This window comes from Geotrypetes seraphini, chromosome 4 (genome assembly GCF_902459505.1).
Source record: "Geotrypetes seraphini chromosome 4, aGeoSer1.1, whole genome shotgun sequence".
Taxonomy (NCBI): Eukaryota; Metazoa; Chordata; class Amphibia; order Gymnophiona; family Dermophiidae; genus Geotrypetes; species Geotrypetes seraphini.
Genome location: NC_047087.1, coordinates 121,729,682 through 121,742,279, shown reverse-complemented (window position 1 = coordinate 121,742,279; position 12,598 = coordinate 121,729,682). Strand labels below are relative to the sequence as shown.

Sequence of the window (12,598 nt, the reverse complement as noted above, 5' to 3'; positions counted from 1 at the left end):
CGCGCCGCGTTGTGGGGCGTTGTGGGGGGTGTGGGGGGTTGTAATCCTCCACATTTTACTGAAAACTTCACTTTTTCCCTGTTTTAGGGAAAAAGTTAAGTTTACAGTAAAATTTGGAGGGTTACAATCCACCAAACCCCCCACAATGCCGGCGCGATCTCTATTAAGTAAACTGGGGGGATCCCCAACAAAACCCCCCATCGGAGCCCCTAAAAACTGTAATTTTCTTCGGCGCGCGCCTCCGTCTTGCGCTCAGTTGTCGGCGCGCACCTTTGTCTTTCGCCGAGTTGTCTATGAACCGATACGCACACACTTGGGAGTACGCGGGCTTCTTGTACCATAGCCGGGGATCCCTCCTTGCCTCCCTCCCTGCTTGCCTGTCTGCTGGCCCGCTGCACCACCCCCATCCCCAAAGCAGACCCGGTTACTTAGGACTAGATTCACTAACCCTCCGATCCGTGTGCGATCCGTTTCTGTTTGCATGCAGGCCGACGAATTCACTAAAGGCCTGCATGCAAATGGAGACGATCGTTGGCATGCCCCCAGCCAACTGCATGGATCACTAAAGCCTTGACAGTAGTGACAGAAGAAACAGCCTCCTGTCACTGCTGTCAGGGCTTCTGTCGGCTTTTTAAATTTTTTTTTTAATCGGGCAGATATTTTGCGTGTTTTACATACGCAAAATATCGGCCTGATTAAAAAAAAATTAAACTCCCCACCCAACAAGTGTCCCGAACCCCACAAAAAAATTTTGCCCCGCAGCCTGCTCTCTACTGTCCCGAAGCTCTGCCCCGAATCTGCCTGCCACCCTGCTGTCGCCCCGAATCTTTCCTGCCACCCCGCTGGCACCCCGAATCTCTCCTGCCCTTCCCTGCACTGGGAGCCCGTGGCTTTAACCCGTGGGTTAAAGCGGATTAAAACCACGGGCTGCCTGGCCTACACAAAAGGAAAAAAGAGTCGCTGCTCAGACGCATGCTCCCCCCCCCCACGTCAATGTCCCCTGCGCCGATGCCCCACAAAAGGCAGGAGGGATGCCAACTCCCTCCTGCCATGTTAAACCCCTCCTTGCCGGGCTGGGCCAGGCCCACCTCCCTTCCTGTGGCAAAATCTAGTTTGGCTGGCTGGCTGGGTCCTGTCCACCCATCCCCACCCACCAAAAAACAAACTGTAGGAGGGATGCCAACTCCATCCTGCCACCACCCCCCGGACACCCCCTCCCCATTCCAAGTCCCCTCCCCATACCTTTAACGGAGAAGGAGGGGTGCTCAACCCCTCCTGCTCCAATGCCTCCCAAGATGACTCTGAGGCCCTAGACCCTGCCCCGGCGCATCATGCAATGTACTGGGCGGGGCCTAAGGCCCTGATTGGCTCAGGCTCCTACCTTGGGAGGGGCCAGGGGTACCTGAGCCAATCAGGGACTTCCTTAGGTCTGAGCCTTAGGAAGTCCTTTATTGGCTATTGCTTTGACCAATCAGAGACTTCTTTAGGCTCAGCCCTAAGGAAGTCCCTGATTGGCTCAGGCGCCCCAGGCCCCTCCCAAGGTAGAAGCCTGAGCCAATCAGGGCCTTAGGCTCCTCCCCATGCATCACATGATGCAACAGGGCCACATTAGCAGTGCATCATCAGGAGGGGCAGGAGCAGGAGGAGTTTGCGGTTCCTCCTGCTCCCCAAAGACATCACTGAAGGCCTAAGGAGCATGAGGGACTGAGCACCCCTCATGCTCCCAACTTTGAGGTACTGTGGTGCCAGGTCAGGCCCGGCTGGAGGATGGTGGGAGGCCTATGGAGCAGGAGGGATTGAGTACCCCTCCTGCTCCCAATTTTTAGGTTCTGGCCGGGCCGAAGGTGGGCCGGGCCTGGCCAGCTGGCCTAGAGATTAAGGTGCAGGAAGGGAGGGAGGTGGGCCGGGCCTTTTGTGGAGCATCGGCATGGGGGGGCGTCATGGGGGGGCATCGGTGTGGGCAGGGGGCATTGGCGCGGTCAGGGGGCATCTAAGCTGTGACTTTTTAAAAAAAATTTTAAACTTTTAAACTTTTTTGTTGTGCAGAAAGCCCGTGGTTTTAACCTGCGGGTTAAAACCACGGGTTCGTAGTGCAGGGAAGGGCAGGAGAGATTCAGGGCAGCAGAGAGCAGGGCTGACAGAGAGCAGGGCTTTTAATGGAGCTGGAGAGTCAAAAAGATGTTTTCAACTGATCCCCAGCAGTCGCTTTTTGGGCCTTTTGTGGAGCATCGGCATGGGGGGGCGTCATGGGGGGGCATCGGTGTGGGCAGGAGGCATTGGCATGGGCAGAGGGCATCTAATCTGTGACTTTTTAAAAAAAATTTAAAATTTTTTAACTTTTTTGTTGTGCAGGAAGCCCGTGGTTTTAACCTGCGGGTTAAAACCACGGGCTCGTAGTGCAGGGAAGGGCAGGAGAGATTCATGGCAGCAGAGAGCAGGGCTGGCAGAGAGCAGGGCTTTTAATGGAGCTGGAGAGTCGAAAAGACGTTTTCAACTGATCCCCAGCAGTCGGATTGGGAAATTTGTTTAGAGAATCACGTCCCTACCTACTTTGCATGCAGTTCCCCTCATTTGCATACACAGATTGGAAGTGGATCGCAGGAGAGGTTAGTGAATCAGGCCGGGGTCGCTAAGGGGTCACAAACCGATTGGTACATGATCGGTTTGCTTAGTGAATCTAGCCCTTATTTGGAGCCGGACTAGCTCCCTCCTCCCCCAGCACCACTCCGTGCAGGGACGCAGGCACTGACTCACATAGGGGATGGGGGGAATAAGAAAGAGATGTCAGACCAGGGAAAGGAAGTAGGAGGGAAGGGAAGAAGGAAAAAGAGAGATGCCAGACCACAAAGTGGGGAGAAGGGAAAGGAAGGAGGGGAGAGAGATGCCAATCTATGGGAAGGAGAGGATAAAGATCCCAGACCATAAGAGGGGGAAAGGGGGAAGACAGATGTCAGACCATAGGAAAGGGAAAGAGAGGGAGAGGGAGGAGATGATACACAGGGATGGGGGAAGAGAGAGGGAGGACATGGTGCACAGGGATGTGAGGGGTAAGGAAGGAGAAGGGAGAGAGAGGGAGGAAATGGTGCATAGGTATGGGAAGAATGGAGAAGGGAAGTAAATGGAAGAAATGCTGTTTATAGATAGATGGGGAGAAGAAAGAGGGAGAAAATGGTACACATGGATAGGTGGGAAGGGGAGATATGGAAAAGTAGATAGATTTGAGAAGGAAGTAGAAAAATGGAAGAAAGTTGAATGTTAAAAGTTAATGTCAAAGATGGATATAGGGCAGAAAATTAAGGCAAGAAAAACAGCAATTGGATAAGAAGGCCATGGAAGCACAGTTAAGAGCACAGACAGAAGGAAGTGCAACTAGAAATTGGGAAAAGATGAATAGAAAAATAAAATCACCAGACAACAAAGGTAGGAAAAGTGATTTTATTTTCAATTTAGTGATTGAAATGTGTCAATTTTCAGAATTTACATCTGTTGTCTATATTTTGCACTATTGTATTTCTTTGTATTTCTCTGGTGTTGTACTGCATGCAGAGCCTGACCTCTTAGGGTTTTGTATTTGCATAGGGGTTGTCTGTATTCTGCACTTGTGACCAAGGCCAGGTGTTCTGGTAGGAATGAATGTTGTGAAGCGTTGGTGTGATGGCCCAAAGTAGGAAGATATCTGTCGACAGTTTGCCCGGGTTTTGAAAGGCCTCTGCGCATGTGCGGTTGTCAATGTGAAGACATTACATGCATGCGCGTGATGTCATCGCATTGACATCCACACATGCGCGAAGGCCCTGTAGACACAGCCCAGAGCTCGGGGAAGGAAACAAGAGGTGGCTGGGGGCAGAATGGGGCTGGACTGACAGCAGAACTGGGTAGGGCCAAGCGTCCTCTTTTTTTAAGAGAGGAAATCTGGTAACCCTGTTCTGTTATATCTGTATTGCAGTCTATTCATAGATAGGGTTGGTATTGTGAGAGTCCTGGCAGAGTCTGTTATGTTAAGGCAGGTTTGCTATAGATGCCAAGTGGGTGGGGGGTTGTTTTATGATTTCTTTAGTGCTTCTAATGTAGCTGGCACTGGTGGGAAGTTATGGAGAGATATGGTAGCCTAACTCTAATCTCACTGCACATGTAAATGATGTTCAGATAGTAATATACTTATTCAGTTATTGTTGGAGTCCATAGGTAGTAGTGGTGAGGGTGCAGCACAGTAATCACTCGCACTACTGAGCTGGTGTGAATATATGTGACTGCATTGTAGCTGCAATTTCAGCTGGTTTTGTGCTGGTGTTTTAAAAAACACATAGAAAACTGCCTATGTGCTCTTGTTCCAGCTTGTCAAAAATATGGTGGTCATCTCTTTTTTCTTCTATGTGTCTTTGTAAAATAACCTCAAAGTATTCACCTATGCGTCCTCCCAAGTTAAGTGATCTGTTATAAAATTACTCTCTAAGAGGGTAATTCTATAGCAGTGGTCTCAAACTCGCAGCCCGGTGGCCACATGCGGCCCACCAGTTACTATTTTGAGGCCCTCGGTATATTTATCACAATCACAAAAGTAAAATAAAACAGTGTGGCACAGTGGTTAAAGCTACAGCCTCAGCACCCTGGGATTGTGGGCACCCTGGGCAAGTCACTTAATCCCCCCCATTGCCCCAGGTACATTAGATAGACTGTGAGCCCACCAGAACAGACAGGGAAAAATGCTTGAATACCTGAATAAATTCATATAAACCGTTCTGAGCTCTCTTGGGAGAACAGTATAGAAAGATGAATGAATAAATAAATGACAATATTATTATTAAGACTTAACCAAAAGGAAAGATTTATAAACTATAGAGTTTTACCTCATGCAAAATTGTCATTTCTTTAATAAGACATTAAGGGGCTCATAATCAAAAGAGAAAAATGTCCAAAAACCGGCCTAAGTCAGCACTTGGACAAACATTTCTCAAAAACGTCCAAGCGCCGAAAATAAAAACGGGTTTTGGACGTATTTCTAAACGACCTAGGCCTTCATAGTGCCGCTCAACGTCCAATGCTAAACGGAAAGTTATACAGCCCAGGATCGACAGAACTTGGACATTGTGACTTAGACCATGTAAAACATGGTCTAAGTCACAAAAACCCACCTAAACTCACCAGATAAGCACTTCAAACACATAACACAGACCCCCACACACTACCCCAGTGATCACCAACCCCCCCCCCCCCATAAATATTTTATTCACAACTTTAAATTTCAGCCTCCAGACCATCATCACCTGGCCGCCTGGCATAGGAAAGCCTAGTCATCCAGCCCAGAGGCAGCTTAAGTCATCTTGGGGGTGGGTTAGGGACCCATAGAGAAGAGGACCCATGCCCATGAGCCCCTGTAATCAATGCACTGATAATTAAACATGTGCACTCCCCTATACACCCCCAAAACCCTTTTTTACTGGCATATAAGTGGCTCCTGAAGCCATAAGGGCTATTGGGGTGGTAGATAAGTGGGTCTAGGGGATTCTGGAGGTGGTTTGGGGGGCTCATCATGACCTATAAGGGAGCTGTAGGGAGGAGAAGCCATGGCACCCTTTTTGTGAAGTTCACAGCAGTGCCCTGTAAGGTACCCCACTATTTAGGTGGCATGTCTGGGTGTTCAATCCATCAATTTGCAGACCCCTCCCACGTCCAACAGGGCTTGTTTTAGGCATTTTGGACTTGGATGGAAAGTTGGACGGAAATGTGGTATAAAGATGGATGATTTAGCGGCTTGGATGATCAGATCAGCAGGACATATAATTAGACGATTTTTGAAAGTAAAAAAAAAGTTGGACGTCTCTTTCAAAAATGTGTCTTAGGCTCTTTTTAACTTTGGACGACTTGCGAGATGGACGTAAACGGACTTAGACGTCCCTTTCGATTATGCCCCTCCACATATTTTTTCTGAGGCCCTCCAAGTACTTACAAATCCAAAATGTGGCTCTGCAAAGGATCACTGTTCTATAGAGACACCTACCGTATTTTTCGCTCCATAAGACACACTTTTTTCCACCCAAAAATGGGTGGAAATCTCGGTGCATCTTATGAAGCGAAGATGCACATGGCTGCAACCCCCCCCTGCGCTCCAGCTTTTTAAACACCGCCCGCCACTCCCCCCCTCCCACGGCCACACCACCTTTCAGCCGCACCACCAGCCGCACCACCAGCTTTTTAAACACTGCCTCGCCGCCCCCCATACAATTGCAAACCCCCCTCGCCGCAGCCACTCCACCTTTCAGCCGCACACCTTTTTAAAACAAACACCCCCCCCCCCCGCCCCGCCGCTGCCACAGCTGTCTTCACCACCGTACCTTTTTCAAGCCTGGTGGTCCAGCGTATATCCCTCCCTCCAAGGCTCTGCATTATTTTCCGGCAGCAGGCATGCGAGTCAGGAGTGCGGCAGTCAGGCCCAAGCTTTACACGCTCCCGCTTGGGCCTGCACCACTTTCTGTATGGCTGGTGGCAGTTCTCGTGGGACTCACAAAAACTGCTTGCAGCCATTCAGAAAGTGGCGCGGGGCCAGGCGGGAACACAGAAAGCTTGCGCCTGACCTCTGGGCTCCTGACTCACACGCCTGCTGCCGGAAAATAATGCAGAGCCGTGGAGGGAGGGAGGGAAGAATTATAAAGGGCACAGGGATGGTTTTTTTAAAGGTACAAAGGGGGGGGGGTATGATAAAAAAAGGTACAAAGGGGGAAAATGATTAAAAAGGAAAAAGGGGGGCTATGATAAAAAAAGGTACAAAGGGGGGTATGATTAAAAAGGTACAAGGGGGGCTATGATAAAAAAGGTACAAAGGGGGAGGGGATGATTATAAAGATACAAGGGGGCTATGATAAAAAAGGTACAGGGGGATGATAAAAAAAGCTATGGGGGTATGGGGCCTGCCTGCCTGTCACTAGGCCACTAGGCCTGCCTGCTCTGTGCCCTGTCCCTGCCCGCCCTGTGCCCTGTCCTGGCCTACCACTAGACCACGGGGGGGGGGGGTGTACAGGGTATAGAGCCTGGCAGAGAGGGGGGACAGGGTTGCAGAGCCTGGCAAGGAGTGTGGAGTTGGGAGCAGAGCATGGCAGGGAGAATTTGGTTCAGAATGGGTTTTTTTCTTGTTTCACTCCTCTAAATATAGGGTGAGTTTTCTTGTCAGGTGCGCCTTATGGAGCAAAAAATACAGTATTTTAAGGTGCCATGAATGGGCTTTTTTTGGAGACTAATGTATAAAGAAAAGCAAGCAGCAACCTTTTTTTTATTAGGTCCTAATGTGTGTTTGTATTTTAGAAGCAATCACTTACATGAGCCATAGAGCTGGTGTAACGCACATGCCTGGAATGTTCAAGAACATGCAGCAATTACAAGATTTTATAATCTTTGTACATAAGTATGTACTCTGCCCAACTCTGCTAATGTGAATGACCACCCACAAAGGCACTTACTTACAGGATAGTGTATAGCCAGAAAATAGCTAGAAACCGGCATTTAAGTGTATTCTTACCACCACAGCTGGTGGCTCCTTATTGAATCACCTCTTAGGGTAAACTGCTACTCAGGAGCGCTTGTTAGAAAGTGTTGCTGGGACAGAGCTCATGGTGCCCCTACTAGGGGTACCTATTTCTTCAAGAGAAAAATCCAGGCCTAGTTGGAGGAGACAGAAAATCTAGAGGTAGATTTAAACTGAGTCACCAGCTAGTCAGAGCTCTTCATTTCCTTCTATAAAGTATCTTACATGCAAGACAGGAATTACCTAACAAAAGAAGGTCTCGGGTAGGTGCTGTTGCCTTTAGGACACAAATTGAGACTCACCTAAGTACCCCCAAGGGATGAGCACAAAGGAAATTAAAGTAGCAGATATCCTGGTTACCAGTGACATTCACAACCTGCAAAGAGATAAGGTAGATAAGGTGGATAAGGAAGACAGAGGGATTCACAACTAAGGATTAGTTAGGAGGGCAAGTCAAAACATGCAGAAGTCCAAGATCTGGGTGTCTGACCTTTAAAATCTTACACATCAAAACAATGCATTAACCATGAAATGGAGCAAACAAGAAAGGAACAATCTTCATAATAAAGGGTAGTTTTGTGGAACTGGAGGGAGAACAGATAGAATATTGTTAAAACTATAATCCTTTAATCCAATGAATGAAAATGTTAAGTCTTATATAGCTTGATTTGGCTGCAGCCAATGGTCTGCACATATCCAAGTACTATAAAAACATGGAACATATTAGCCAATAAGATTTAAGGCCCCATGAATGGTTTACAGAAAGGAAGGCATTACTTGATAGGTGATGTCCTGCACCCTTTACGTCATAGATTTAAAGAGCATGCTTAACCCAAAAAGGTCAATTTTAAATTCTTGGGGACACTGCAGAATTGCTTGTGTCGAAATACAGATGCCTTTGGTTTTAGCTCTAGACATCTTATGTAAAGACCAGGACCGTTACCTTGATAGATCCAGCTGACAAGAAGACCACCACAAGTTGAAAGTGGAATTCTTAAAATGAAGGAACATGTTTTAAATCCAGACTATCACTGTTAGGTGGCTAATGGAAATACTTCATTTCCTAACACTTATATATATATTTTTTTCACTGTTAAAAAGAAGAATCTAAACTGCCGTGTTTTTATCAATTTTCAGTCAGTTTTCTGAGATGTTCAGCTGATTAGAAAAAAAAAAATGGATTCCCCAGTGTTTTGGCCATGTTTATGAGATAGGTTTCTTTTTTTAAAAATTCTTTATTCATTTTTAAACTTTCAACAAGTGTACAATATATGTAATACATAGATTTACTAACAACACTTGATAACTCTATCAAGATATTAACAAATGTATATATATCTAAACCCTTCTCCCTCCCCTCCCTTTCCATACAATTTACTTAATTGAATCAATCTTTTTCATAGTTCTTTTTACCTTTTTTCTTTCATTTATGCAATCCCTCCCCTTTCCCTTCCATTCATAAATAATGTTAAGAAAATGGTGTTTATTCATTACAAAACAATGTCAATGGCTCCCATATTTCATTAAACCTTTTATAATTTCCATTTTGTATTGCTATTGAACGTTCCATTTTGTATAGGTGACAAAGTGAATTCCACCAGAAATTAAAATTAAGTCTGCTGTAATCTTTCCAATTGGTAGTAATATGTTGTATGGCAACTCCTGTCATAATCAATAAAAGTTTGTTGTTACTTGCCGATATCTGACTCTTTTTTCTCATAGACATGCCAAATATCACAGTATCATAAGTTAATGCTACAGGATTTTCTAATAAAGAATTTATTTGATCCCAGATCGAATTCCAAAAGGCTAATATATAGGGACAGAAAAATAAAAGATGATCCAAAGTCCCTACATCAAGCTTACAATGCCAGCACCTATTAGACAATGAACTATTTAATTTTTGTAATCTAACAGGGGTCCAAAATGCTCTGTGCAAAAGAAAAAAACAAGTTTGTCTCATAGATGCTGACAGTGTACATCTTATTCTCCAAGACCAAATTTGTGGCCATTGAGATGCTGAAATTTGATGCCTAATCTCAATGCTCCAAATATCCCTAAGACCATTTTTAGGTTTTTTATTAACCAATTCACTAATAACTTTATACCACTGTGCGGCCTGGTGACCCAGAAAATCTGCCTGGAAGCATAAAAATTCCATGCTATATTGAGAATTTAGATTTTTCCATTCAGGGAACCCTGCCTGAATGGCCTGCTTCAATTGCAACCATTTGTAAAATTGTGATTTATTCAGTCCAAATTTATTTTGCAATTGTGTAAACTCAAGCATATTTCCATTTGAAATAACATCATTTAAAGTTCGTATTCCTGCAATTAACCAATGCCTCCAAACAATCTTAGATCTGCCAATTTGAATCTTGGAATTTAGCCATATAGATTGATTTGTTGATTTATTAATAGGAATTTCAGTTAAATTACTTACATATCTCAGAGTTTTCCATGTATCTAGTAAAAGTTTATTTTCTTTATACAATCTGGGCATCTTGATACTGAGAATGTGACAAAGATGTAAAGGAGACATGAGTCGCCATTCCAAATATAACCAATCTGGAGTGTATTCAATGAGATCTGGGAGGACCCAATACATACCTTGACGTAAAATATAGGCCTGATGATACCTATAGAAATTTGGGAAATTTACCCCACCCTCCTTAATTGATTTCTGTAAAGATACCAAAGCAATTCTAAGTGTTTTACCAAGCCAAACAAACTTAATAATTATTGAATTCAATTTTTTATAAAAAGAGTTTTGAAAAAATACCGGAATCATACACATTTGATAGCAAACCACAGGCAATATCATCATTTTTATAGTTTGAACTCTCCCCCACCAAGATATATGTAACGGATTCCATTGTTCACATAATTCCGAAACCTTTTTTAATAAAAGTTTTTCATTTTCTTTTACTGTATCTTCTATTGAATTTTTAATCCAAATTCCTAAATATTTTAATCCATCTTCTTTCCAAACAAAAGGAAATGCATCAAACATAGATTTTATGCAATGTACATTCAGCGAAAGAATTTCAGATTTATTCCAATTGATTTTATATCCTGAAAACAATCCAAACCTTTCAATCAATTCTAACAAACATGGTATAGTTGAACCTGGATTGCGCAAATATAATAAAATATCATCTGCATAAGCAGATAATTTGTATTCCCATTATTTCAGGGTAATACCCTGTATCCCCTTTGTCTGATTAATAGCTATCAATAAGGGTTCTAAAACAATAGCAAATAGCAAAGGAGATAATGGACATCCTTGTCTAACTCCTCTATGTAGTTTAAAACTTTCAGATAAATTGTTATTAATGTATAATCTTGCCATAGGGGAGCTATACAAAGTTTTAATCATTTGAACAAAACCAGGACCCATACCAAACCAATCCAAAGCCTGATACATGAATGTCCATTCTACCCTATCAAAAGCTTTTTCTGCATCTAATGAAAGAGCAAAAGCTGGTTCATTCATCATTTTAGTTAAATTTAAAGTATGAAACGTCAGTCTTGTATTGTTAGAAGAATGTTTGTTAGCAACGAAACCCGTTTGATGTACATCAATTATGTAAGGGAGAGCCTTTGCCAATCTTAATGCCAGAGCCTTAGCCAATAATTTTCCATCAACATTAATCAATGATATTGGCCTGTAATTTGAAACCATAGTGGGATCTTTATTTGGCTTTGGCAAAACAATCACCACGGATTCTGCCATAGTACTTTTAATACAACCTTTATTAAGTTGAAACTGATATAAATTTAGTAAATAGGGTAATAAGGAATTTTGAAATGTTTTATAGAATTCCACAGTAAAACCATCCCCACCTGGAGCGGATCCAACTCTCAGAGACTTCAATGCTGTTTCTAATTCTTTTAATGATATAGGATCTTCTAAACTTCTTTTTATATGATCAGGAAGTTTTGGACCCTCAAGAAGATTTAAAAATTCCATACCTTTTTGAACTTTATCAACAGAAGACTCGGAAGAATACAACTCTTTGTAAAAAGCCAAAAATTGATTTAAAATATTGACTATGCATATTTCCTTTTTCATCTTTTATTGCAATTATTTTTATTCTTCTCTTTTTTGCTTTAAGATAATTTGCAAGTAAACTTCCTGCCTTATTAGATTTTCCATAATACAAGGTTTGCGAAGAAAACAAATCTTTCCTTGCCATTTTTGAAGAAATTTCATTATATTTACCCTTAGCCTTTAATAAAGCTTGCAAATTTTCGTGATTCCATTTATCTATTAATTTGGACTCCAGCAGTTTAATTTCTTTTTCCAAATCTGAAAATTGTTTAATAAGTTGTTTTTTAATATATGCAGAATAAGAAATAATATTACCTCTTATAGTAGCTTTAAATGCATCCCATAAAATTTCCGCATTAATATCTGCTGAAGTATTTATTTGGAAAAATTCCAAAATTTTTAACTTAATTTCTTCAAGAAAAGTTGAATCCGAAACCAATGCATTATCAAACCTCCATAATGATCTATTATATTCATTGTTATCTAGTGTAAGTGTAATCCACACTCCTCCATGATCAGACAAAATAATTGGATCAATGGAAGCTTGCGTCACTTGTTGCACTATGGAATTTGATAGCAATATGTAATCAATTCTTGAAAAAGATTTATGAACTGGTGAGCAAAAAGAGAATTCCTGATCATTAAAATGAAGAATACGCCATATATCTTTCAAATTACAATTTTTCACCAAATTATCTAACCCTAATGATTTTATATTTTTGCTTGGTTTTTTATCCAAAAAAGGATCCATAACAGCATTAAAATCTCCAGCTACTATTAAATTAGAAGCATCCAGTGGGAGTATTAATTTCTGTATATACAGGCAAAAAAGAGAGAGCAGTAAACTTACAGTCTGATAGGTGACAACCAGTTGTATCACAGGAAGAGCATAAAACACAGCAATCGTGATTATGTTCCTGTGGGAGGAGAGAGTTACATACTAATAACATTCTAAATATGCTTTCAGTGCTGGCTCAAGGTATTATGGCACCCTGAGCCAACTTTAGCTCTGGCATGCTCCCTCCTCC

General features: G+C 42.8%; 1 protein-coding gene across 1 annotated transcript in view; it reads right to left on the bottom strand.

Annotated features, from left to right (window-relative positions):
• The window catches only part of SIDT1 (SID1 transmembrane family member 1), a 262,081-nt gene that overhangs the window by 63,815 nt on the left and 185,668 nt on the right, over positions 1-12,598 (bottom strand). Inside the window, exons 14-15 of the mRNA XM_033940160.1 lie at positions 12,421-12,487; positions 7,819-7,892 (exon numbers count right to left, since the gene is read on the bottom strand). Coding sequence (XP_033796051.1) covers positions 7,819-7,892; positions 12,421-12,487 — 141 coding nt within the window. The remainder of the gene's footprint in view (positions 1-7,818; positions 7,893-12,420; positions 12,488-12,598) is intronic.